Source organism: Ostrea edulis, chromosome 6 (assembly GCF_947568905.1).
Source record: "Ostrea edulis chromosome 6, xbOstEdul1.1, whole genome shotgun sequence".
NCBI lineage: Eukaryota > Metazoa > Mollusca > Bivalvia > Ostreida > Ostreidae > Ostrea > Ostrea edulis.
In genome coordinates, this window is record NC_079169.1 from 44,709,906 (window position 1) to 44,736,523 (window position 26,618).

Genomic DNA, 26,618 nt, shown 5'->3' on the forward strand with positions numbered 1-26,618 from the left:
CAATCTTAAAAGACATTTTAGTTTTGCAATTTTGCTTTCTATCACAGTGGTGATCATCTGAAATGTGAGATCTCTGGTTCAAAAGATTCTAGTTACTGTCTGATTACTGTATATAAGTCAGTATAAGTAAAAGATAAATTGTTGGTTTGACTTGTAAGTGCATCTTACTGCTAGGAAATCAATTAATGGCATCCAGGAGTATATCACAAGGGAGTGTGTTAACTCATCTTGTATTAATGATAGAAAATGGGAGTTTGTATTTTGGTGCAGTAACAAAAACATGTAAAATTAGGGTGAGAAAGGCTTAAATTTACACTATGACATCAAATGAAAGTCAGATTATATGAAAGAATCTTGTTCTGAAAGTTATTGACAATCCTCATGAAAATATGCAGGTCATTTGCAAATTCCTCCAACTGAAAATATTTTGAAAAAATACAACCAATTCTAAATAGTAAACGCTTTATTTGTGAGTAGATACAGTTCATGGGCAGATGAAGATAATGTTACTGCATTTTTAACAATATTTTATTGCAATAATTACAATCTTATTTTATTTATTCTTCAGCAGAAATGGCCTCATTGGCCAGAAATGTCTAACTATTGACTGAATGATGATGGGAATTTGCCTCATTTGTTATTTAAAAAATAGAAAGTTGAATATTTTGTGATACCTTCAATATTGCACTATTCAAATAAGAAAGTTTTTGAAATAAAGCTTTAAAGCTGTGTTCATATTCTCTCCAACAATAAGAATAGTATCCTAAACAGTGTTGTCAATTACAATGGAGACATTGAATCTGCATGTATTGATATTTTCCTTCACCAGTGTCAAATAACAATCTTAACATAATGCAGTGAAACATTTTTGAAAAATCTGCTTATTTCTTGACATCACAGCAGACGCTGATTGTGCGTCAGTGGCAGCAGCAGCCGCTGAGCTTTATATAGACATGAAGATGTGTATTGCTGCCTGTACACCCACATATAACCCAAGCCTCCTCTAGCCAGCAGCAAAGATTGCCTAAACACTTGAAGCAAATCTTGTCAAAACATACTGAAGATTCCTCTTCAAAATGCAAATATGAATGAATAGAAAAATGCTGATTAGACAACTATAGGGAATGACTGATTAGAGGGTCTATATTACAGTTTACATTTCTGTGGGGGAGGGATGCAGCTCTGGCAGGAGTAGGGGGAGGGGGGCTCCTTTTGTGGTACTGTAAAACCAGGCAGTAATCCAGCATTCTAATGATCTTGTAAGAAGAATTATATAAAAGTTTAATATTTGTGTTTAAGAATCCTCTCTGTGGCCCAAAAATGTATGTAAGACAATAATCAATGCAAGTAAAAAGTTGAAAACTTGTCAATTTTCTCATAAATCAGGATAATAACTGATTTCAGAGGTGAAGAAGAGGAAATTTGCAGATGTTTTCATGAGCTTAAATAGTCCCAAAAGATTTGGTAATTACAAATGTGCATATTAAAATACATAGATGCAAAATACAAGAGAAATGGAAAGCTTGGAGTCCCTGATCTTATTCTTGAAGGTGAATGAACGAAATGTGAAGATATACTTGGGTTCAGAAATATCTTGTTATGGAACTGATATGCACCTTGGCTGAGCAGAACAGTTCAATACTCTAGGTTTAATGGCACTATGTGGCAGACTTGTTTTCTCTCAGATCAGCATTTCAATTGATGAAATTTAGAAACTGCACTGGAACACAAATATAAACTGTTTGAAATAATTTTCAGGATGTACGAATTATTTAATTCTCATGTACATGACTAAGTTTGCTTTTAAAATGAAACAATTTGAAGAAGCAGTCAGATATTTACCAACAGTAGCTTGTACAAATCCCCATTCATACCACACAAAGTGTTGATGAACATTTACAGATTTATACGTACCCTGAAACATTATTGTAGAATTTGTCCAAATTTTTTATGACCTTCAAGGGAAATTTTAAATGGAGTCAAATGTAAATCTTTTTGAAGAATTTTTGATGTAGGACTTTCATGTTTTCATTATAGAATAAAAAGAAGACAACAGGGGGTTGACAACTAGCTAGCAATTAGTTTTAATAGTGTTCCATTTTATTTTATACGTTTTTAATCTTTATCTCTCCTGCTTGTTTTCATTTTATTTTTCTCATTTTTTATTTTTGCATGATTTGCTGTGCATGATTGAACACAGGATACAGTTGAATGGCGATGGAGATCTTGAGGAGCGTTTGAATCGCAGAAGAAAAGAACGGGAGGAAAGGTTGAAACTCATGTATGTGCATCTTGCTGCATAAAGATGGATGTATATAATACTCCATGTCTGACAGTTATCACATGCCCTTTATTAAGTGTAATCATAATTCATCGTTCACATTACTTTCTAAAACATGACATTTTAGATTACATTTCTTTAAGGAAGCTTCAAACTAACTATTAGTTATTACAATTCAGATTCCAATGATTTGATTATCCAAAGAAATTCTCGTTTCTTAAAGTATAGAATTTAAAACAAAAAAAACTTCACATTAAAAATTTTATCACTGGCAGGGAGACTTAGTAAAAAACAAGAATTTGAGTTAAATTTTGTGAAGGTTTTTCATGGAAGAAAGATATTTCTGGATATATGATAGGGCAGACTCTAGAGAATTGGAAACTTGAAATTCTTAAACTTTTGAGGTACTGAAGAAGAATTTTAAAAATGTCTATCTTGTTTTATAAAACAATTTGCCAATAATGAGACTACTCCACTATCTGATATCACATTATATCCTGTAGAGGGAGCCACAAGCCTTACCGATACATGTGTACTGTTATTGTAACAGAAGGTGCTAAGATCAGACAGAGAATATTAATTCATGTAATGCTCCACATGGTCTGCATTACACTATCACTATCAATCTGTCATGGTGTCAGACAGTCTTTGCACAAAATAGCTTGCGATGTGATAATTTGGGGGTAATCTTATTAATTAATATGAATATGCTAAAAAAAGATATACAGCATGAAATGTATATATATATATATATACCAGATATTCATTTAACATCCTATTAGAGTTTGAATTTTCAGATGTATTCTGCTGAAAAATTTGGATATAAAAGATTCCAACACTGCATTAATCTAATTTGCTCATCTTTTTTTTAATTGTTTGGAGGGGGTGTTTAAAGTCAAGGTCATAATATAGCATCAAAATCAAATTTCCTCTGATTAACAACACTCAGATTTTTAGTTTATCTAAGGAGGATTTTGTATTTGAGGTTAATGTCTGTTTTGGAGCTGTTTTTCCTCAGCAACAAGTGCAGAGTCATCAGATTGCATGGGCACTTACAAGTATACAACACTACATTTGGAGAATCACTTTTCTGGAAGGCAATATGTTGGAAGCATTCCAAGAAGTTGCATGCTATGATTTATCTAACAGACTAGCAAAGTCAGGCACAACCATAGCTCAGAGCTTCATTGCTGATTCTTCCACTCAAACAATGATTGTAAGATTAGATGTAAAAGACAGAAAAGATTTACCAAAAACATCAAGCTGATTCTTGTAGAATGTTTTAGGAGGAAACTTCTATATCTCTCTATTCAGAGGCAAAGATTTTAAAGACATGTGTTGTCATACATAAGACTGTGATGACCTGGTTGGATAACCAGTGTGATTCAAAGATGGGGGAATATATGTATGATAAAATTGCCTGCATTCCTTTTAGAATCTTTATTTCATATGTTTTAAAGGGCAACCACTCTTATTAGATATATATTCTGTATCAGTATTGTGTTTGAAGACATAGATTAAATGTAATCTTCACAATCACTTCAACATTTCTGTGTGGAATTTCAATAAAGTTCTTTTTGTCATATATTAATTTAGCTAGCTTTCATTTTCATCAGACAGGATAGGAGTTTTATATAAAGCAACACCCAATATTTATGCCTTGTTCACATAGATTATAGAACTTTGTAAACCGAATCTGCTCATTGGAATTTACTTTGCACTCCTGCTAAGTTTTCTTATGGGTATTTGAACTAACAAAGCATTTATACACAGTAAATGAGTACCATGCACATTGGAAAATGTATGCACAATTGACATACTTCAAAGAAAAATTTCATTATAATGTGGATTTTGTCAATGACTAGCAGTGTAATGCAGTACACAATGGTCCACGGTATAAATCAACATTATGAACCATTTAATGTATTGATAACCGAATAACAAGGCTGTAGACATGTATTGCAAATACAGTATAAGTATCTTTCATTTTTGTATTTTTTTATTATTTTTTTTTTTGATTGGGCTAGTACCCAACCTAGTGCTTACTGGTTCTCGGTTCTCATGGTAGATGAGCAGTACTAATTTCAATGCAGCATTGCTCATATATCATGTAAATACAAAAGAACTTCCAGGATTCATAGAATGTGTTTAAAAGCTCTACGTGAACAAGGCAATTAAATTTCCATGTTTCATGAAAGTAATGAAAAATGATATGATTTGCATGGAGTTGACCTTAATAGAATGATAATTTTTTTATGTTAATGGTGGAATCAGAATTGATTATATTCAGATAATTCTTTTAACCTTTAGCCAACTAAAAAGCTTTTTGTTTATGGAAAAATCATTTTTCTTAATTCTTATTACAGTTTAAATAAATAGAAAATTGCAAAAATGACAAATTTGTCTGAAAAAAGCATTTTAGTTGGTGTTCACTCCTTGATGATGTCACAATGACATCACATTTCACCTCTTTTTCATTGCCTGTTGCAGATATTTTCGAGAAAAGTAGTACAGTTATCTTTTGACTCTTTCCTCAGCATCAAAGTGTTTGGTTTGTGAGTGTGAATCTTTCATCCATTGTTTTTCTTCCCAAACTAACACAGAGCCGCAGGGGTAAATGCAATAAATGGGGAGGATGAACTGGAACGTCGACGCAGGGAAAGACGAGAGCAACGGCTCAGGCAAGATGAGTTAGCCACCCTGTAATGTGGCACTGTATTGTTTCATTATGTGGCACAGTGTTGTGTATCTGTGGATGAGACAAGAGTTGTCTCTCTTGCATTGTAATGAGCTGCCTGTAAATTGAAGAGAGTTTTCTCTCTTGTAATGAAATCAAAGATTGTAATATATTTATTCTTATAGTTAACTGTTTACAAATCTGTAAAGTATTTGCTTAATAAAGTAAGCAGTCACATTTCTAAATGAATAGCATAACAGTAAGAAAAACAAGTGAATTTAACTCTTATATTACAATTTCAAATTATTTGAATTACAGAATTATACAACAACAAAATTTTGTTTTAAAAAAAATACTGATTTACAAGTGGTCCAATATGTAATTGTTGATAATGAAATATTTTTGTAAGAATGAATTTGGGATAGTGTAATGTATACGAGACATACATGAACATTAAATCTTTTATATAACCAGTTGAATAGAGCCTAAGCATTTAATTTAAATGAAATTTGAAAAGGGAAGATTTAATACTTTAAAAAATCTTTAGTGTGTCGTTCTACTTTCTAGTCAAAAAGAAGACTGGACTATTTTAGCATGTTTAGCGATCCTTATATCTTTTGTTTGAAGAGTTGTGATGAATCAGTTATTGTTTTCGGAGACATTTAATATTTCTGGAATGTGACACTTAACTGTTTAACTGCCAACAGTTCTTAAAGTATTTTCAAGGTGTGTTATTGAAAATGGACTAAAATTCACAATTTTCAGTTTATTTTCCTAAAAGTTTAACTTTTATATACAATGGAAAGTAAAACTTTAAGAATTTAGACAGGTGGATTTGTAAAGGATACTTAAGTGTGATTTGTATTTTGATACAGGTCCTCTGAGACCACAGAGGATTCGAGCACCAGCAGTCGCCGCACTCGTCGGAGGGGGACAGAGGACGAAATCGATGCCATTGAGGTATGACACAGTGATTAACCCTATTAAATTAGATTTAGTGTGCTCAGAAGATTAGGAAAATTATAGATAGAAAATGCTTGTCCAACACTTAAAACAGCTTAAAAAAATTCTCAATCTGAAAAATAATTTTTACTCATTTGTGAGCAAAAATTATCAGCTATGATTTTTGAAAGTAAGGAGGGGAGGGCTAGATTTTCAATTTGTAGAGTTTGAATGCTATAGTTTTTATGTTAGATCCTTTAATGTCTTGTGTAAATGTTTAGATCATGATTGTGATTTCCTCAGTAGCGATTCTGGACATTTAGTGTGACTCTTTTTATCATTTTTGTGATTGATCATTTGTGTTTGATCACTCATTTGCATACAGGAATCATCATACACAAGTACTCGTTCTCGTCGTCGCCGAGGATATGAGGAGGAGGTAAAATGGTGTTGTATCCATGGAAATGTGCTCCAGAATCGAATCCATTACATTGTAGAGCTAGCTTGACTAATCTCATAGTCATTTCTAACCATGCACAAAGTCTACTGCCCAGTTTCTGTAAAATGTCTATGTGAACATTCACATCCTGGGAGCAGTTTTATTTGCAGCTACAGATATATGGCAAAAGCATTTTATGTCATGTAATAGCACATTCTATCTAATTGGTAAAAGAATCTCCACACAGCATGTTTAAAAATTATCCTTAGTTGTCCAAAAGATTAAATGAAACCAATTACCTATAGTCTTTAAAGTTATAACAGATTCTGATACAGAAGTGACCACTCAGAATAAACTATCCAGTACTTCCTCGTAACTGTATAACATGACATGCTCAGTACTCTTATCACTGTTTGACCCATCTACACTACAATTTCTGTGCACATATACATGTATTACACGTACAAAAACCACCTGGGTACTGGTTAAAGGGAAATGCTCCTTTACTGTCAAACATTGCTTTTGTAGCAGATGTATATATTTGTATCATTTAATCATATATAACCATAGTTTATAGATTTGTTGTATATGAATATATAATGTTGTATTAAAGAACATTCACTATCATATGTTTGAAATGTATTCAGAAGATGATTTGAATTTGATATCCAGGAGTAATGTATGTAAACAATTTTCATGTATTTATTTGTGTTACACCAATCTACAAATCATTGTTAGTTAATTGATTACCAATATTATACCTAATCATGCATGTCTTGTACTTTCCCTTGATATACAGTAGAATGACCTGATTGAATATGAATTTTAACAAGTTATTGTAATCTGTGATTAGGACACCCCAGCAGCTCCAGAAGAACCACAGGTAGACCCAGAAGAGGAAGCTCGTAAGCGACGAGCAGCACAGGCCGAACAGGAACGACAGGAAGAAGAGGAGCGCGCTCGACGAGAGGAAGAGGAGGAAGAACGTCAGAGACAGGCGGAAATCAGGCGCCAACAGGACGAGGAAAGGAGACGACAAGAAGAGGCTGAGCGTGCTCGCAGGGTAGGTCAAGGGTCGGCACACAGGTCACATGGTCAGTATGGAGAGAAGGTACAGTAGGAAAGATATAGATAAGAGACGGAGAGAATAATTCCATAATTATGAAATGAGTTTCACAGCATGAAGTATTTTATAGTGTATTTGTAAGGAATGAATAGGTAAGTCAATTTTGAGCATGTGTGCTTTGAATGATTTGAAATCGTAATAGCTGTTCATATCTTTAAAGAAAGTAAAATTTATTGATTTATGAATGTTCATTAACGGTAAGAATTACACCTAAAAATCAACTACTCCATGTGTTCTCACTGTGTGGTTGCATGATACGTGTTTCTGCATGTGTTTTTCTGCATGGTTTACCCAGGAAGACATAGACGACATCCTTGAAAGACAGAGAAAAGATCGTGAAGAGCAAGAATTACTAATCAATGAAAGGATACAAAACTTACAGTGTGTGAAAGACACAGTGAATGAGGACTTGTTTATAAATGAGGACAGCTGGGATATCAGTTCAAACAAAGGCACTAATTTATCAGAGATGGAGAGGAGAAAGTCAGAAAGTAACAAAACCAGTCAGTTAAAGACCTTTTTTGAGGACAGAATGGAAGAACAGAAATCAAATGGACTTAGTCAAGAAATTCACAGGAAAGATGGATCTAACAGAAGACATCATGTAAGTCTTTGTAGGTGAAAAAGAAAATCTAAATGGGTAAAAAAAAATCTATTTTAGTCCCGAATAAATACTGTAGATTCCTAAACATACACCAAGAATTTATTATCACATAATTTAGCAAGAAACACAACTAACAAATAAGATTTCTCACTTCTATTTTATATTGCTGAAATACATATAAAAACTCACAAATTTATGTTTGTCTACAAGTCATTTAAGAAATAAATTTCATTTTTTGAAAATACACGAGGGCGTGAACTGCCACGCTTACATTAGCATACTTCATAAAATGTGTTTATGTTTCATGAAAAGTATGCCAGTGTGAAGCATTGCAGTTTATACCCTGATATATTTTCAAAATTGGAATTATTTTTTTAATATTTACATCCCACTCTCATTTTCTGTCAGAATTCTTAAAACAGACATACTATGGCTATCATTACAGTTGGTAAAGATATCGAAAAACATAGGAAATGTAAATATTATTAGTTACACAGTTAGTTAGTGACCTGATACGGAAAAATACATGGTGTGAAAAGAAAACCTGTATACGGGTTTTCTTTTCACACCATGTATTTTTCCGTATCAGGTCACTAACTAACTGTGTAACGAATTTATCACGTCGAAGACCTCTAACTGTATATGTGGGGAATCAAATGTCTTTCCTTTTGACACGGCTGCAAGTCGAACCCGACGATAAATAAAATTACTCGCCCAATACGGATTTTACTCGCATGATAAGGTTTTTTTCACGGCGTCATGTGACCAAGATCTGACCAATTAAGATTTCAACAATTTTGTCTGAGGCGTGATAATATGTGATATTAAGTATTCACATGAAATAAGGAATCAACAGCACAGTAAAACACGATTATAGTGAACCTCCAGTGAAAAACTGTTCATTATATCCAAACTTCGTTATACAGTAAAACACGATTATAGTGAACCTCCAGTGTCAGTGAAAAACAGTTCATTATATCCAAACTTCGTTATACAGTAAAACACGATTATAGTGAACCTCCAGTGTCAATGAAAAACAGTTCATTTTATCCAAACTTCGTTATACAGTAAAACATGATTATAGTGAACCTCCAGTGTCAATGAAAAACAGTTCATTTTATCCAAAGTTCGTTATACAGTAAAACACGGTTATAGTAAGCCTCCTGTGTCAATGAAAAACAGTTCATTATATCCAAACTTCGTTATACAGTAAAACACGGTTATAGTGAACCTACAGTGTCAATGAAAAACAGATCATTATATCCAAACTTCGTTATACAGTAAAACATTATTATAGTGAACCTCCAGTGTCAGTGAAAAACAGTTTATTTTATCCAAACTTTGTTTTACAGTAAAACAAAGTTATAGTGAACCTCCAGTGTCAATGAAAAACAGTTCATTTTACAAAGGATTTAAGATTTTCAAATTGCCAAATTTCTGAAATGGAGAAAGTATCAAACATTTAACCAGTCAATAATGAATATTTGCTCATGTTAGGGGGAAAAAAACCAAATATGTTACAGCTTGTTGATAATCTGTGTAGATATATAAGTAAAAGTATGACATTCATAAATCATCGTAAAATGTATTACGTGATATTATATATTATTTATCTTAGAGTGAAAGTAAATATTTGTATTGATATACAAAAAAAAAAGAATGCATTGAAAATGAAGTTCCCACCCCCAGAATAACACCTGTATTTACCAATAGCAATATTTCTCATAAAACAGAAGCACATTTTGTTCATTGAATACATGATATCATTTGTGTCAGATTAAATTCCTCTATTAAAAATTTCAAAAGATCTCTCTTTTTTTATTTGTACTACAGCCAGGCAACTTAAGTTTGGATGAGTCTAGCCAATCACAAGTTCAGGAGAGATTGGTCAAATTTCAATCTTCTGTGCAACATTTAACAAAGGTAAAGAAGTATATGAAATATGTATGCCTACATTGTATTTGATGGCCCATAACTCGAATTTTTCATAAGAAAGCTACCTGAATTTTATAGGATGCTACAGCCAAAGACATACATGTGTATCATGCCAAAGTGATCTCTCCCGGTACAGATCGACTCAAAGATATCCAAAAGCGAGTAAGGATTGTATTAAACCTTTTAAAAATTAGTGAATTGTATACTGCAGTGGGGGAAAAAACAACGTAGAATGGATAAAACTGTGAAATTAAAATGGAGTGAAGATTGAATTTATTCGTGCAGTAATTCTTTCAATCTACTTGTTTTAAGGGTGAATAATGTAACTATTTTTTCATTTCACAGAATTAAACCATATTGTGATTTGAAAACCAAAACTGATTAAAACCTTGAAATGAGGCCATAAAATATTAAACTGTATTTGCTAGTTTGAAGGAGAGAAAACAATTGGGGATCTCAGCAATAACAGACTAAGCAGACTGAGTGCTAGCGAAACACATCTCAATGTGACTGTAAGTCCCCATCTCTCTCTCTCTCTCTCTCTCTCTCTCTCTCTCTCTCTCTCTCTGCTAAAAATCGCTGAAATTCAAATCATGATAAGCAAATTCATTTGATTTTTAATGCTATGATAGGAGAAATATGAATCACCCCGATTTGGGAGTAGAAGAGTGTTAGACAGATGGCAGCCTGCTAGGGATCCACAAAAATCTCCCTTATCCACAAGTTTTAAAGCCACAAGCACATCAAATATGGACAGTGATGCCTCTCGCAAATCTGGAACAGTAACTCTCTTGGCATCTAAATTTACAACATCAAAAGAATCTTTGAATGATAATCATGTGACCTCGCCCACAACACTGAAGCATTCTGGGTCATTTAAAGATGTTTCTTCAATCAGACGACAGTGGTCACAGAGCATTGACTCGGCAGAAAAATCTGAACCACTGGCAACAAGTTTACGGAGACAGAAATCAATGGGAGCCAAAGTATCAGGAAGATGGCAGTTTGACAGACAAAATGCCCAATCTGCTTCTTCAAATAATCACAAAGAACCTCCATCTCCATCAAAGATGGACAGAGAACTGGTTTCACATTCCAGACCTTCTCAAGACAGCCACCTCATATCTCCATCTAGGTCAAGACCATTGTCAACTTCCTCTACAGACAGTCAGAAAGTAGGTCACTTCCAGAAAATTCTAGGAAACATTGCATTGGTTTTGTTTTTTTTTAATTTATTATATAATTACTACAGGTATCTGATATGACATGTATTTACTTTTCAGGTGTTTTACTGAATGGTAAAATGCATGGAATTGTTGTTTTTATGTTTATTTTATAGCTTGCATTTTTACATAGAAATGTTTATTTTTGTTCCTCACAGCTGATTTGAAACTCTTTAAAAAAATTATTGCATGAAAGCAGGTTATTATGGCATGTTGCACTTTAAAACTTTTAGGACATTGTTGTTGCTACACCAGTTACTATAACAAGCAATGGCTGGCATCGTATAAATGGAACTGATAAGGTAGGTGTGTCTGATGGTGCCATGGCAATGAATGAATGTATTGTACTCAATCCCAGGTTTGTATGAAGAGCTTTTATGCAATTTTAACAATGAAATGTATTTCAATATTATTTTCTACTTGAATGAACTTTCAAATGAAAAGGTATACAATTTTATAGTTAGATATGATAGATAACTAATTTTTCATTGGCTAGGAAGAAGAGGAGAGAATTGAGCGTGAACGATTAGAACGTGAAGAGGCAGAGCGAGAAGAAGTACGTATTCAGACACATCATACAGATTCCGGAATATATGTAAACAATACTTATCATATGGAAGGGAAATTATTTCATCTAAAAATTGACAAAATTAAAAAAAAGTTTAAAGTGGCAATGTGTATTTCTGTTTGCAAATAGATTTTTTTGTAGATCACTGTGTAGCTATGGTATTTATTTTTGAAAGCATTCAAGATAAAGATATTTTGGACTTAAATAAATTTTGTCAATTATGTTTCTGTCAAGTTTATGGATGAAAGAATTGAAAGACAATTGTTTAAGACAAAGTAAATTTATACAAAATACTGTGTACTTGTGATGACAATACAGAGCTAGTGGATGTATGAACACTGTCTTCAGGATTAAACTTAGATTTTAACATTTTAGTAGAACCCCTCCCTTTGCTTAATAAAAAAATGAACATGCAGTTCATGCATGGCTCTTGTATCGGTTATGTTTCTTGAAGATTTACAATGTAGAAATTTGATTTTAAAGTCACATGACATCAGAGGAAACAGTGATGATTTTTTACCATTAAAAAAAGAGAATAAGAAACAAAGATTAATTCATTTCCAGCAAAATTGATCTGAAAATCTCATGGAGACAGACGACAAAAGATTTCAGTGTATCAGCATCTCTGTCTCCTATCTTACAGGCAAATTAGTTGCATGGTAGAAAAATCACCACTGTTAATTCTATGCATGATTACAGATAGGAAAAGTCTTAGACTCCTAGGCTAGAGGGAATGCCATAGAAATAGACATTGCCACATGGTTCGCTCATGATGTCTAGAGTCGTGAAGTGCTCCCAGTCTTTCTGTGTCTCATAACTAATATCACATTCACATTTTTTTTAATCTAAACTTTCAGTGTATCCTTTTCAAAGAGAACATTGAAAACTATAAAAGCTTGATCAAAAATCCGATTGTCTTTCCCTCTACGTTTATATTTGTAACTGTCTTTAGCAGTGTACGAGATCAGGAAATATAGTGTACTTTCTTGTATTATTGCACATTTAATAAGTTGCACTAAATTTGTTTTCAAAAATGAAATTGTCAAAATTGAGTCTTCGTTAGGTGCTTGCCATAGATCTTTGTAAGTTTTGGGGATGGGGAAGACATTATGAAAGCAGAAGGCTGATCATGTGATTGATCACATGATGGAATGTGGAAAGTTTTTAGGAGGTGTGAACTGGATAGAGGTTGTTTCCATTTCGTAGGCAGCAAGAAGGATGGAAGAGGAACAAAAGAAGAGAAAGCACAAGAGGAAAGGGTTGGGAGGCCTTGACAAAGAAAAGAAGAATAAACTCAAAGTAGGTCAAAACCACAGAGAAAGTAGGTCAGATCCAATCAGAAACTAAGACCCATCATTTGCAAAGGCTATTTCAAGTGTATCCACAATGCAATGAAAATCAAAGGCTATTTCAAGTGTATCCACAATGCAATGAAAATCAAAGGCTATTTCAAGTGTATCCACAATGCAATGAAAATATCTTTTCTCTGAAAATCACAAGTTCTGCAAGTGTTATCTGTTATTGAAGAGAAACAATTAAAATCTGTCCCCACCTTGAAACATTAAATAAAATTATCCAAGGAATCAAAATGATTGAATCATTCCATCTACACCATTAATTGCCTGCAGGTTTCACATGTGTCTTGCATGTTGATGTTGTTTAGAAGCTTAGGTTTACGCTCTCAGTATCAAAGTATCTATTTATACTGACATGATTAAAAGTAGAATGAAATGTAGAAAAAATTGTCAGGAAACTGAATTATGAAATATTACAGATTTTAAAGTCTTTTTGATTGCAAAAGGGATTGTCTAGTTTTCCACGAATTAATATTGATATTTGAGAATTTTAATTCATGTGTATGTTCCCATGATTAAAATATTCTCAAATGGGACGTAAAACAACAAACATTTTCATAATCAGTGAATATCTACATGTAGCTATCAGTATGAATATTCATAATCAGTGAATATCTACATGTAGCTATCAGTATGAATATTCATAATCAGTAAATATCTACATGTAGCTATCAGTATGAATATTCATAATCAGTAAATATCTACATGTAGCTATCAGTATGAATATTCATAATCAGTAAATATCTACATGTAGCTATCAGTATGAATATTCATAATCAATGAATATCTAGTTATCAGTATCTGTAAGTTAGTGAATATCATTTAATGGAAATAATGGAGAAAGTTTTCTTAGATAACATTTTCCTTTCTTTTATTATTGTGTGTGTTTGTTTTTTCAAACAAGCATGACTATTAGCATGTTGTTGTTAGGATTTGCATGGTGAGTATGCGTCTGCCGATGATGAAGATGATGGAAGCATGTCCAGTGATTCTTCCTTTCACAGCTCACACTTCAGATCGGGATCAATGCATCGAGTCACACCCCTCCCTTCCAATATGGAAAGCATGAGTAAAGGTATTTTCTGCTGCACTTTTTGTTTTTGCTTTCATTTTTAGATAGTGTGCTCTCGATGCTAAATTCACTTTAGAGTATCCAGTGTCTGATTAGTCGGTACACAATGCACATGTATTGTGACCTATTAGAATTGTTGTTTGAAAGGTCAGCTTTGCTGCAGTACCTTAGCATTTTGGGGGGGGGGGGGGGGGGGGGGGACAAATTTGCTACGAGGTGAACAAGTGCTTCAAATGTTCTGTTTGTGTTCATGGAATGGATTGAGTGGAGTGAATGACAAAGCCCATTCTAATCTGTGTAGACAATGTTTGGTTTGTGTAATTATAAAGATATGCAAGTTGCTGAACTGCACGAACATTCACTTTGCATCAAAACAAATACAATGTAAATCACAATTTGTAATATAGGTAAGAAAAAGGTCCAAATCCATAGCTGGATTTGATCAATCTTATGTTGATGTTTGTAGTCATAGTTCAGTGTTCAGTGACATAGCATGACTTGATCAATCTTATGTTGATGTTTGTAGTCATTTCATAGGTCAGTGACATAGCATGACTTCAATCTTCAAGTTCTGTTTTGGCAAATGCAGCATGGAAGAGCATGAGCCTGAATGAAAAAAAAATCTTTGTAAAGAAACTATGAGAAAACTTGTCAAACTTGGTTTGAAGGCTTTGATCATGGCTAAAGCAGCAGAGGATCTGAGAAATGAAGCCAAGGCAAAAGCGGAGGAGAAGGAGAGGTACATCAATGAACGAGTTCCGCCCTGTGACACGGCAGGCAAAGGCCAGGGTAGGCTTCTAAAGAAGCATGAAGCAGCATGATGTGTGCAAATATCAACCTTGATGTACAATTGTATTACACACACAACTGAAAACAGCATGTCTGCAGATACATGTTTTAATGTGTGACAAATGATGAACATGTAGGCGTTCCTGCATGAAGACATTCTTTACCATGGATTCTGCCTCACAAAAGTATGGGACCATGTCCAGCCTAATTTTACAACTGTTAATAATCCAGCATGAAAGTTTTCAAATGTCTTAATGTTGGAATGAAGTGTTCAGCATGGTTAATGTTTATTTCAATGCTGTATATGTTGAATATCACTTGTTACACGATCCTGCTGTGTTAAGAGTTTGATGTCATTCTTTGTGAATAGTATATATATATATATACACACACACACACACTAGTCTCTGACTTTTGTAATGTGTGTATTGTGTTAGAATTGGATTGGATTGAATTTTTTAAAAAAGACTGCATGCAAATCAGAAATCTTAGATAAAAGTGTACAAGCTGTCGGTAAATTCTCAAACATAGTTGTTGTTGTCGGTTCCTTTTTATTTCCGTGCAGAATTACGGGTAGTGTCCACACTAGTGGGCCCCCTTCCAGGTATCTGGCTAGCTGCACGCATGGCAGATCTCTATTCTTTCCGGTCTTGAGGGTCGGCAGTAGAGAGCTTCCATTCTCTACGATCTTTTTCCGTCAGCTCTCTCCAAGATTGCATTGGCCGACCATCTCTACGTCTGCCAGTAACTTGTATGCATATATAGGAAAAAAGGAATGTCAATATAAGCTAGTACTGATTGTAACGGTACCGTTACACGTTTCCCAAACCTCCACCCATTTAAAAAAGTGGTGCTGTTTGATTTAGGAGGTTCCATTAAATCATTCAATAGGCACTAACATTCTATACAGTAAAGGTTTAATGTATAGGAGAGTTATACAAGTTATATCATTATTTAATCAAAATTAATCCAATGTGCATGCACGTCCTGGTCAGTAACTTTCATCATGCCTGTCAAGCATCTTGGTAAATATATACAGTCAACTCTCGATAAACCGCCACCTTTTGTTCTTTTGAATTTATGGCATTCTAACGAATCAGCGATGAATTGTATCTCCGCCATTTTAGGGAGAAAGAGTTACTATTCGTGTATAGAGTTATCTTCCCTTTACTTACAATACTTTTGCAATTCCAATAATGTAAAATACTCTTAAAAATTATTTTCAATTTATCTAACATGATTAAAAAGTTTCTATCTATATTAAGGCTTCATTATAAAACAATAAACGTATGTATACAAAACACATATACACAGTATGTTCGAAGTTATTTATAAACCTTGCCCAGTGTCAGTATTTAGCACACTGCATAGCCATTATCTGAACCAGGGTCAACAAGAATTTTATCCTTTGCAGCCAAAACATCACCCACTGTCCCCGTTTTAATGGACTTTTTCCATAATACAATTGGCAATTTCCTGTTGTGTACATTTCAAATGTATTCCATGGTGTGATAATTTTCTTTGAAATTCAACAGGAACCTCTTTCATGGCATAGCCATCTCTAAACAGATATTTTTCTATGATGTAAAAACAAGACTACAGTTAATATTAAGTAATTTTCTTGTTTATTTAATACAGCAATTACTGAGGTCCTGTCTGCCCATGTGTATGCCAGAGATCGATAATGACCAATTTCCGCACCACTGACATTTGTAAAAACACTGTGGCAAATGACAATAGGGAATTTGGCATTTTAATGAGAATTTTAAGTCATAAGAAAAATGTTTTTAGAAAAATGCTGTGTTTTAACAAAAATGGCTATGAATTGAGTGGCAATAATTCGAGAGTTAACTGTACAGTATAATTTTCAAAGCAATTTATTGAAAAATAAGAAATTTATATACGGTTTATGGAACATATGATCACAAAGCCCATGTTTTGTTTAAAATTTATGAATATCGAAAATAGATTTGACTTGTTATGGGTTTTATCTAATGTAGACATATTAATTTTATAGCTGATTTAATCAAACTGTGTAAGGACCTGCATGCTCTGGTGGCCAATCTAGAAGAAGATCTATATGACTGGAATATGAAAGTCAGAAAACAGGAAGCTGAAGTAAGTAGCTTTAATAAACACATTGATAAACATGGTAACTAATGTGCAGAACAGTTGACTTGTAAAAGAAATACTTAGTTGTGTAATATCATGTCAATCATTTATTTTCATTTGTAGATCAATTCTCTATCTCTTAAGGTCAATGATTCCAAAGGAAAATTGTAAGTAGATATGAAGATACGTTCATAAAGATCCTGGGTCAATAATGATAGGAATCACAAATGAATACCTATTATTATACTTCTATTAATTCTTAAATCTGATTGGCTGATTGGAAGCCTTTAGAATTCAATAATGACTCCAGAATGCACTGTTTACTGCAATTAATGACCTCCGAATCACTGCACGTGCATAGTATTGACTGATCATTGTTGTTGAAGACCGCTAATGAATAGAAATAACATTGTTAAAGCAATGATTATGACTAGTGAATCTTGGGTAGTCTTCTGATAGACAAGTTCTGCTCCTTTGCTTATTATGCAGACATTACGTCCTCATTTTTTGTGCACAATTTGTATCATGTCTGGATCTCTATTGTAAACAACTACGTAGGACTGAGAAAAGTTTGAATATCATTGTATATAATGTTACAGAGGTTGGACTTTTATCAGACGTAAAATTATAATTATTTTTTGTAATAAACCAGTTTTCTATCTCTTGGAGGAAAAGATCATTTGAAATATCTTTGAATTTTATATTTGGTGCCCATGCCCACAGTAGAGCTTATAGCCTACTTCTTGAAATGATGGACGCAACACACAAAGAATGTAGAAATTGAAATGTGTGTTGGAAATAAAGGATATATATATCAGTTTGGGTTTTTTCTATATCGGTATAATAAAACAATTGATCACCTGTGATCAGTTCAACATGGGGAAAATGAGAACTCTCGACTGGGTCCACTTGGTGACCTGACCTGTCCGCAGCTGCTGCATGACCTTGGTCAGGTCACCTTGTGGACCAGGTCTTGGGTTCTCATTTTTCCATTTTGACCTGATGACGGGTAATTAATTGTATACTATCTGTCTTTTCATTTCAACGTCACACTCTTATTTACTATTGTGATGTTTCTATTGATAACTCTAAAGAATAGTAGTAATGGAGGATTGATAATCAAGTATTTGGGATCATGAAGTGGGATGATTTGTACCTACATGTTTGAACTGTATTGAACAAAATGACAAAGTTTTGATACCTTTCACAACCATAAATTAACTCTGTGGATAACAATTTTTAGTATGCATTGATACATTAAGTCTTGTCTCAAAAATTATGTATAAAATTCAACACAAGCTGACCTTTCATATGATAACAAATCAACAGTGTCAAATTATGCAAATCATGAACTTGATTAATAGTTCTTTGATTGATAAGCTTTGCTCTTTATAGATAGGAAATAATATACATTACTGTTTGAACATCATTGTTAACATTTCAGTGTTAAGCCAGTTCTTAGAAAAGTCAACAAAGAAAGCAAGTAAGTTCAAGTTTTAAACAGTTCATAGTATAGTGTTAATTCAAGTTTTAAACAGTTCATAGTATAGTGTTAATTCAATTCTTAAACAGTTCATAGTATAGTGTTAATTCAAGTTGTATACAGTTCATAGTATAGTGTTAATTCAAGTTGTATACAGTTCATAGTATAGTGTTAATTCAAGTTGTATACAGTTCATAGTGTTATTCAATTCTTTGATAGGAATTCTCTAGTCAGCTAAGTGAAACTAGATATTTTATTTTAGGGAAACTATATATATTATTTTCATTTGTGTCCTGCAGATTTGATAAGCTTAAGAAAGATAAGTCAGATTTTCGGGGCAATCTGAAGTCAACAGGGCAGAGTAAATATGCACTAGATGAAGAGGGAGAGGAGAAGGTAGGAATGCTATATTCACCATCTGTTTTCTTGCCTGCAAGTGTTAATCAGTGATGCAAAGGGAAAGAAATATTTGGCATGAATTTTATTTCAATTTAAAGGCAAGGGTTTTTTTTTTTTGTTTTTTTTTTGGTAGTATCAAGTTTTTCATTCTCTTAAAGTGAATGATTATGGTTTGGAAATAAATGAATATTTAAAGAAATAGATCTGATGTATTAATATACTGCAAAGATTCAGCTACCATAATAACATTTTGAATTAAATTTCATTTTCAAGGAATATTTTTTTTTAATTCTTGATTTCTCTCCCTTTACCTGGCTTTTCTTGATTTTTATACCCCTCCTTCTTGAAAAAAGGGAGCATATTGGTTTGCAAACATCGATCGTTAGACTGCTCGGTCAGTCATAGACCAAGTGATGTCCACTCAATATATTAAGAACCCTATGCTTGACAGAATCAAACTTGTTATACTTGTCTTCCCTAAAGAGTGGATGATCTCTATTGGTTTTGAGGCCAAAGGTCAAGGGTCAAACTACTTGGACATAGTAAGATATTGTCCACTCAATATTTTGAGAAACCTTTGCTGGACATGGTAATATGACTCCTTTTCAATTTGAATCTCACAAGGGCATGACAATTCACTCTGGATATAGAAGATCCTGCTTATGATCTTTAGAAGTCTTTGCCCGGATCAACCCTAGAATTGTTGTTGTCCCTGACTAGTAGATAACCTATATTTTTCACTATCGTTCTAAATTTATCCTTTAAATATTTCAATATCGCCAGACAGGGGGTATATACACTATGTTTCTAAAACGTCTTTTTTATCATTTTTAACAGCTCCTAAATGTTCTATTTCCTAATAGATGAAAGTGATAAGCATTCAAAGATTTATTTAATATTTTTTTAATTGATAGATTTTGTGATTATCTTCAAAGATTGTTCAAATCCATTTTGGATTCTGATTAATCGGATAAAACAATTTGAACATTGGTTCACAATTGTAAAGATGCAGTAAATACTTAATTGAAACAGGATTGTTGCATTTTGATATCCTGATTCTGCAGATGTTTTCCTTTTTATTCTACATAGTAAATCAAATCAAAAGATATACCCTGCTATTGACAAACTTGAAATTTGTTGTCTATAAGTGTTGCCACCAGCAGGACTGCCTCATCATCTGTGGAATCTAAATGATGTCAATAAACGTATACCCCAATGTTCAAAAGCACCCAAGATTGCTGTTGTTTTCTATGAAGGTTCTTGGAGGTCTACCTTTTTCAAAGAACAAGGGCTTATAAGGCAGAGAAAATCATTTTGCAGGAATTGTATTGTTTATCATTGGAGCCACATGTTAATGTTGATTAGCATTTTTGCTTTCAATTGTTATATTAAAAGACTATTTTTGAAGATGAGGTCTTAATGGAAAATGTAGAACAGGCATGAATAATTATGTAGAATTAAGAATTGATCAAATCTCCATCTTACGCTGGCTTGTGAATCAGAAGAAACTTCTGTCAGAGTGCAATGTGTGTAAAACATTTTTTAAAGTTCTGAAAATGGAGTCTTGGGCCATTCTACAAAAAATTCCAATTCTTCAAAAAACAATCATATAAATATGTTTAAATATGTTTACACATCTTATTTTCTAATGTAGTAGTTTAAAGTGTAAAAGATAATCCATGCATTCTATTCATCATATGAAATGATGAAGATGTTGAAATCCTACTCAAATCATTTGCCCTTTGTTCCTATTGAATATTGTTCTATACGAGTTTTCAAATTTTCTATTCTTTTATACATAATAAGCATTGGATGACTGTTCATAACTATCAAATCCAACAGATAAAACATACAATATCAGCGTTCGGTTATATGTTAAAAACCAGGGGTCACATGAGCAACACTGTTAGCGCATTGGCTTTTGCTTCTGCCTTCTTCTGAGAGACATGTATAACAACATGGACTCTAGGGTTTGATTATGACTTAATACTGATTTTTAAGAATTACTGTAGTAACTTTCAGTATGTTTCACAATCAAATTCAGGTCTTATTAACAACACTACCTAAACATTGTAACACTACCTAAACATTGTAACACTGCCTATACATTATCTCATTGTAACACTGCCAAGACAATATCTCATTGTAACACTGCCAAGACCATATTTCATTGTAACACTGCCAAGACCATATCTCATTGTAACACTGCCTAGACAATATCTCATTGTAACACTGCCTAAACAATATCTCATTGTAACACAACCAAGACAATATCTCATTGTAACACTGCCAAGACCATATCTCATTGTAACACTGCCTAAACAATATCTCATCGTAACACTACCTAGACAATATCTCATTGGGAAAATCACATGATGTATTTTGTAAATAGAGAAACAGATATATAAGTGTCACACTGTAGGATGATCTTTCTCTTTGCCTCATTAGCCTTTTTTCATATGGATACCTGGCAATCTTGCTATGATTTGATAGGCCTAGTATGCTCTTGTTCTTTGTCAGATAATCAAGAAATTTTAAAATAAAACTGAGAAAAATGATAAAGATTCAACAACTTGAAAGGTAGTCTTCCATCCCATTTGACTCTGATGTATTTTAAATGTCTTAACTATATACTAACCCTCTTATTTTTGTTGCATTTCTGAATGATTTGTTAAGCTAGTCTTGTTTTTCCTCTCTCTGCTTTTTGACCAATTGTTTGACAAACACCACTGGTGCCATCAATTCATAGATGGTTGACTGGGTCATGTTATATAAACAGTACTCTCTCATTTACATGTGTACTGGAATGCTGGCAAACTTACTCTTTTCAGGCGGAATAAATTTTCACCATGGTTTCTACGCTAGCTAAATATTGAGGTATGTTGTAGAGGAGTTGTTCCCCTTGAAGAAAAAAAAAAGAGCCTTGGATCCTACTGTATAGCGTATAATTCCTGTATATCCTCTTGTCTAAGACACATTGTTTGCTCTCTCCTGACTCTTTGTGAAAAATCTTGGTAGGAAGGTATGCAAAGGGGCTTTATTTCTTGAAGAACAAGTTTGCATTCAATTGTATTTCCAAATATTGGACTATTACATTAACAGCTAAAACATTTTTTACTTGAAACTGAGGAAACTATGGCGCAGATAGTTTCTGATTTCCACATCAAATTGGTGAAAATAAAACAATCATGATAAGTTTCGAAGATTTATTTCAATTGGTTAAGGCGAGGGCAAACAAACAACTTTTAATTTTACTACTCCAGAAGTCTACATTTGCCATTAAACAAGTTCACAGATGGTTATGTACAATGTTTGCACCCCTTTGCCAATAATGTTTAGCAGTTTATTGAAGTACATGTAGTTCCTATTTTTTTCTCCATATATTTTGAAGTTTGCATTCACCTCATTCAAATTTGCAAAATAGAATCCATCATCGTATCCCATAGATTGCACATTACAGTTAGCACTCAATTAGTGAATGCTGATGTCATGGCAAAGTTTCAGGTGTGTCAGAACATTTTTAGTTAGATAATTGACCTTGTTTGCAGTCTATTTTATTTAGTTTGCATCAACTGAAATAAACTTCTTAGAATGAAAGTGTTTGAAGTGTTTTTTTAATATGTACTTTGTCATTTATTTGTGATTTTTATATTATTTTTTTTCATTATTTCTCTTCAATTTTGATTAGGCAAATTACATGGGTCAATATCATTATATGAAAGATTTCTGGAAGGAAATGAGGATTTACAATACTCAGTCTGAAGTGTGATGATGATGTTAGTTTATACTGGAGTTGAAAACTATACCAAAATTTTATATTAATTACCCCAGTATTCATACCATAATGGTAGAACTAAATTAAGAACTAGTTCTCTAACAGAGTATATTTGTTTGCTATAAGTAGTTAAGCATGCAATATACTTATCATATAGGTAATCACCTCTGCAAACTGTTTCACTGAATAAATTATTAATGTCAAACATTTTTCAATAAAAGTTATAACATTCTAAAGAATGATGTTGTTTGTGTTGTTCAGCATTAAGTTTTGTAGGTGTGGAAAGTGTAGGATTGATATCCTTAGATAGAAATTGCAAAAATAATTTTGTATTAATTGTTGGTTTTTATTTTAATACAGGCAGGTAAATAAACAAAAAAGAAGAGACGATTTGTAATGGTGAAGAATCAACAATGGAACATCAGTAGTTGGCAATTATCCTATAACTACCCATGATTTGAACTTCTTCCTGTGTGGTTTCGATGTTTTCAACCTACATACATTTTTTATTTATTTTATGTTTCGGACACAGTGTAAAATGTTTCATTTCGAACTTTTTTCTTTTTCTGAAGCATTATTTTGACTGGACTGTGGCTAGTACTATCTGATAGTGAATGTAATTTAGAATAATTATATATGTATACATTTTAGCTGTTTCTCTCATACAAAGTGTATGGTAATTATCAGTTATAGTGTAATGCAGTTATGAATGTATGGAAGTTTTTTCATTAATTCACATATTGTGAATTGCATACTGATTTTTCTTAGATTAATGGTGCTGTGTTTAGGAATTGGAATTCACATTTCTAATTATTTGGGTTTCCAAAACTCATTTCACCTGCAAAGATATGTTGATCCATGCTTGTATGTCTGAATTTTGTCCATGAAACAACAAATAACCAATGAAATATCAAATTGAACGCAATGGAAACAAAAAATATCGAGGAATATGGGGCAAGATTTTTTTTTTTTTTACTCTCTGTGGAGGATTAATTACCTGCACATTTTTAATTACTTATTAATTTTAGAGCCTTTAGATATCTGTTCATTACTCTATTTATTGTGACAGTTGCTGTGTACATGTAGATATGTGTGACCTAGTTATAGACCCTTGCTCGAGGCTAGCAGCAAGGATTAATGTAATATGACAATGTTCAAATTATCTAATATATTATATGTATGTATGTTTCATAGATAATATTCAAGATTAATCCATATATGTTTAATAAATAAGTATTGCTTTTAAATTTTGTCATAGGCAAATGGTGTATTCGATGTAAGCTGCAAAATGCTTTGGATATTACTTAATCCCCCTTTTTTTTTCTCTCAGACAGTATGATGGAAATATTTCAACTCTAACCAGGATGAACTAGAACATCCAATATTGATACTTTTTTTATTCACAACGAAAAATATTTTCTTCAAGATCTAAATGGGATAATCATATCTTGTTCAAGCAATAAACTCATTCCTTGCCAAATTTGTTTTTTATTATTATTGTGGTTGTTGCCTAGATTATTATTACATTAACAATGAGAGAATGTGTCCATCTGAGGATGTCCAATTTGAGACTGAACATAGTTGTTATTTCTTCTATCGCATTAAGATAGGGTCTGCAAGGCAAGACTATGAAATAAAGTTGCTTTAGATTCTAGGGGGGAAAACAAATTATGATAAGCAAGAACAATAAAGAAAAACTTGTCTACATTCTCAACTTTTTACTTGCTACCATCACCAAGGTATATTTATGTGTAATGTCAGTTTGTGTGAGCTTGAGAGGTTAACTGGCATGTTTAGGGATACAGTTAGCATTATTTCTTGTGCTCGACTAAGTATTGAATTAGAAAAAAATTCTATCCAAGATAATGAGTTCAGAACAAACAGGATTTATACCTGTATCGAAAAAAAAATACACATCTTGTATATGATCTGATGGATTTTACTGAATTAAATGATATTCCAGGACTGCTGGTCATTATAGACTTTGAAAAGGCTTTCAACTCTGTTAAAGAAATGTATTCAAGAAACTCGAGAATTTTCGATTTTTGTAAGTGGATGAAGTCTTATCGATGTAACTCAAACTTGTGTGTGACCAAGACTGGATTCTTATCCAATTTTTTCTTAGAATGTGAATGTCAACAAAGTAACCCAATCTCACGGAATAGTTTTATCATGTGCATAGATATCGATAGTGAATAAAAACAATGAAAATATCAAAGGAATTGAAATACTCTGTATGTTGATGACACAATGATTATCTTGCATGGTTCAGAAAAATCACTTGCAGTGGCTTTAAGGTAATTCCACCCCTCTAGAATTATAGGTTCAATTTTATATTTATGGCCCCCCTTCAAAGAAGAGGGGCATATTGGTTTGCACCTGTCGGTCGGTCGGTAGACCACATGTTGTCCGCTCAATATCTTAAAAACCGTTCACTTGATCGTAATGATATTTCATATGTGGGTTGGTTATGAGTAGAAGAGGATCCCTATTGTTTTTCAGGTCAAGGGTCGGTCTACTTTGGACATAGAAAGATACTGTCCGCTCAATATCTTGATAACCCTTTGCTTGATAGACATCAAACTTGGTACTTCCCCAAGAAGTAGATGACCCCTATTGATTTTGAGGTCAAGGGTCAAACTGGACATAGGAATATACTGACCACTCAATGTATAGAGAACCCTTTACTTGACAGACATTAAACTTGGTACACTGGTACATCATCAGGAGAGGATGACCCCTCTTGATTTTGAGGTCACATGGTCAAGGGTGAAACTGGACATAGGAATATACTGTCCGCTCAATATCTTGAGAACCCTTTGCTTGACAGACATCAAACTTGGTACACTGGTACATCTTTAGAAGATGACCCCTATTGATTTTGAGATCACATGGTCAAGGGTCAAACTGGATATACACTGTAGGAAGATACTGTCCGTTTAATATCTTGAGAAGCCTTTGCTTGAGACATCAAATTTGGTACAACTTCAGAAGAAGATGACCCCTATTGATTTTAAGGTCACATGGTCAATGGTTAAACTGGACATACTAATATATTGTCCTCTATATTTTAAGAATTATTGGCTTGGTAGACACTTGGTGATACTACTATCAATCAAATTATGCATCTGTGTAACCCTTTTCAACTTTGCACCATGGAGGGGGGGGTATATATGTTTTACAAATATTTCTTGTTGATTCTTTAAACAAGATACCTTAGTAACAAATAAAAATGATCAAATAAGTATGTTGTGGTATAAATAAATTTTTTATCATTTAGCACACATACCTGTCAGAAAATTGCAAATTTCCTTAAACAGCATTATCAAAATTTCACAAAAACTGGTTAAAACGATATGAATAGAATTCATAACAATTTCATGAAACTGTTTCTTTAAAAAATATACAAAATGTTTGTAAAAAAATAAAGGAAATCTATCGCAGAATTGGAGAGAAGATAACTTCACAATATTGCCTGAAAATTGACAAGTAAATTCTAATCCAAAGTTCTAAATCCTTAATCGTGGGGGAAGTTGGCAAGGGTTGTTCTCTCATTTCAATTCATCGGTTAAATTTACACTTCCACTACAGTTCACGACAATTCTCTGTACGTAAAAAATAATCAACTTTGCATGTATTGATAAAAGTGGATAGAGCCACTGTTGCTACGTGCCTGATTGCCTGATAATTAATTTAGTGAGTACAGTTTAGTCCGTGTTTTCAGCAAGTGTCATAATTTGCTTTGCATTTACAGCGAATGAGGTTCAAAAGTTTATCTGCTGCGACTGGTAGTTTAGTTTTAACGGGTACAAAAATTATTGAAAGCAGTGATCAGCCC

The 26,618-nt window shown here is 33.1% G+C and overlaps 1 protein-coding gene across 1 annotated transcript in view; it reads left to right on the plus strand.

Moving 5' to 3' along the window:
* The window catches only part of LOC125648496 (myosin-9-like), a 44,785-nt gene extending 20,525 nt beyond the window's left edge, over window positions 1-24,260 (plus strand). Inside the window, exons 4-22 of the mRNA XM_048875621.2 lie at window positions 2,201-2,281; window positions 4,885-4,962; window positions 5,834-5,918; window positions 6,286-6,339; window positions 7,193-7,402; window positions 7,761-8,069; window positions 9,903-9,992; window positions 10,083-10,166; window positions 10,433-10,516; window positions 10,637-11,179; window positions 11,461-11,529; window positions 11,724-11,783; window positions 13,002-13,094; window positions 14,891-15,011; window positions 17,029-17,129; window positions 17,247-17,290; window positions 18,568-18,606; window positions 18,906-19,002; window positions 23,141-24,260. Of these exons, the coding sequence (XP_048731578.1) occupies window positions 2,201-2,281; window positions 4,885-4,962; window positions 5,834-5,918; window positions 6,286-6,339; window positions 7,193-7,402; window positions 7,761-8,069; window positions 9,903-9,992; window positions 10,083-10,166; window positions 10,433-10,516; window positions 10,637-11,179; window positions 11,461-11,529; window positions 11,724-11,783; window positions 13,002-13,094; window positions 14,891-15,011; window positions 17,029-17,129; window positions 17,247-17,290; window positions 18,568-18,606; window positions 18,906-19,002; window positions 23,141-23,152 (2,254 nt within the window). The 3' untranslated portion in view covers window positions 23,153-24,260. The remainder of the gene's footprint in view (window positions 1-2,200; window positions 2,282-4,884; window positions 4,963-5,833; window positions 5,919-6,285; window positions 6,340-7,192; window positions 7,403-7,760; window positions 8,070-9,902; window positions 9,993-10,082; window positions 10,167-10,432; window positions 10,517-10,636; window positions 11,180-11,460; window positions 11,530-11,723; window positions 11,784-13,001; window positions 13,095-14,890; window positions 15,012-17,028; window positions 17,130-17,246; window positions 17,291-18,567; window positions 18,607-18,905; window positions 19,003-23,140) is intronic.
* Window positions 24,261-26,618: the final 2,358 nt, after the last annotated feature.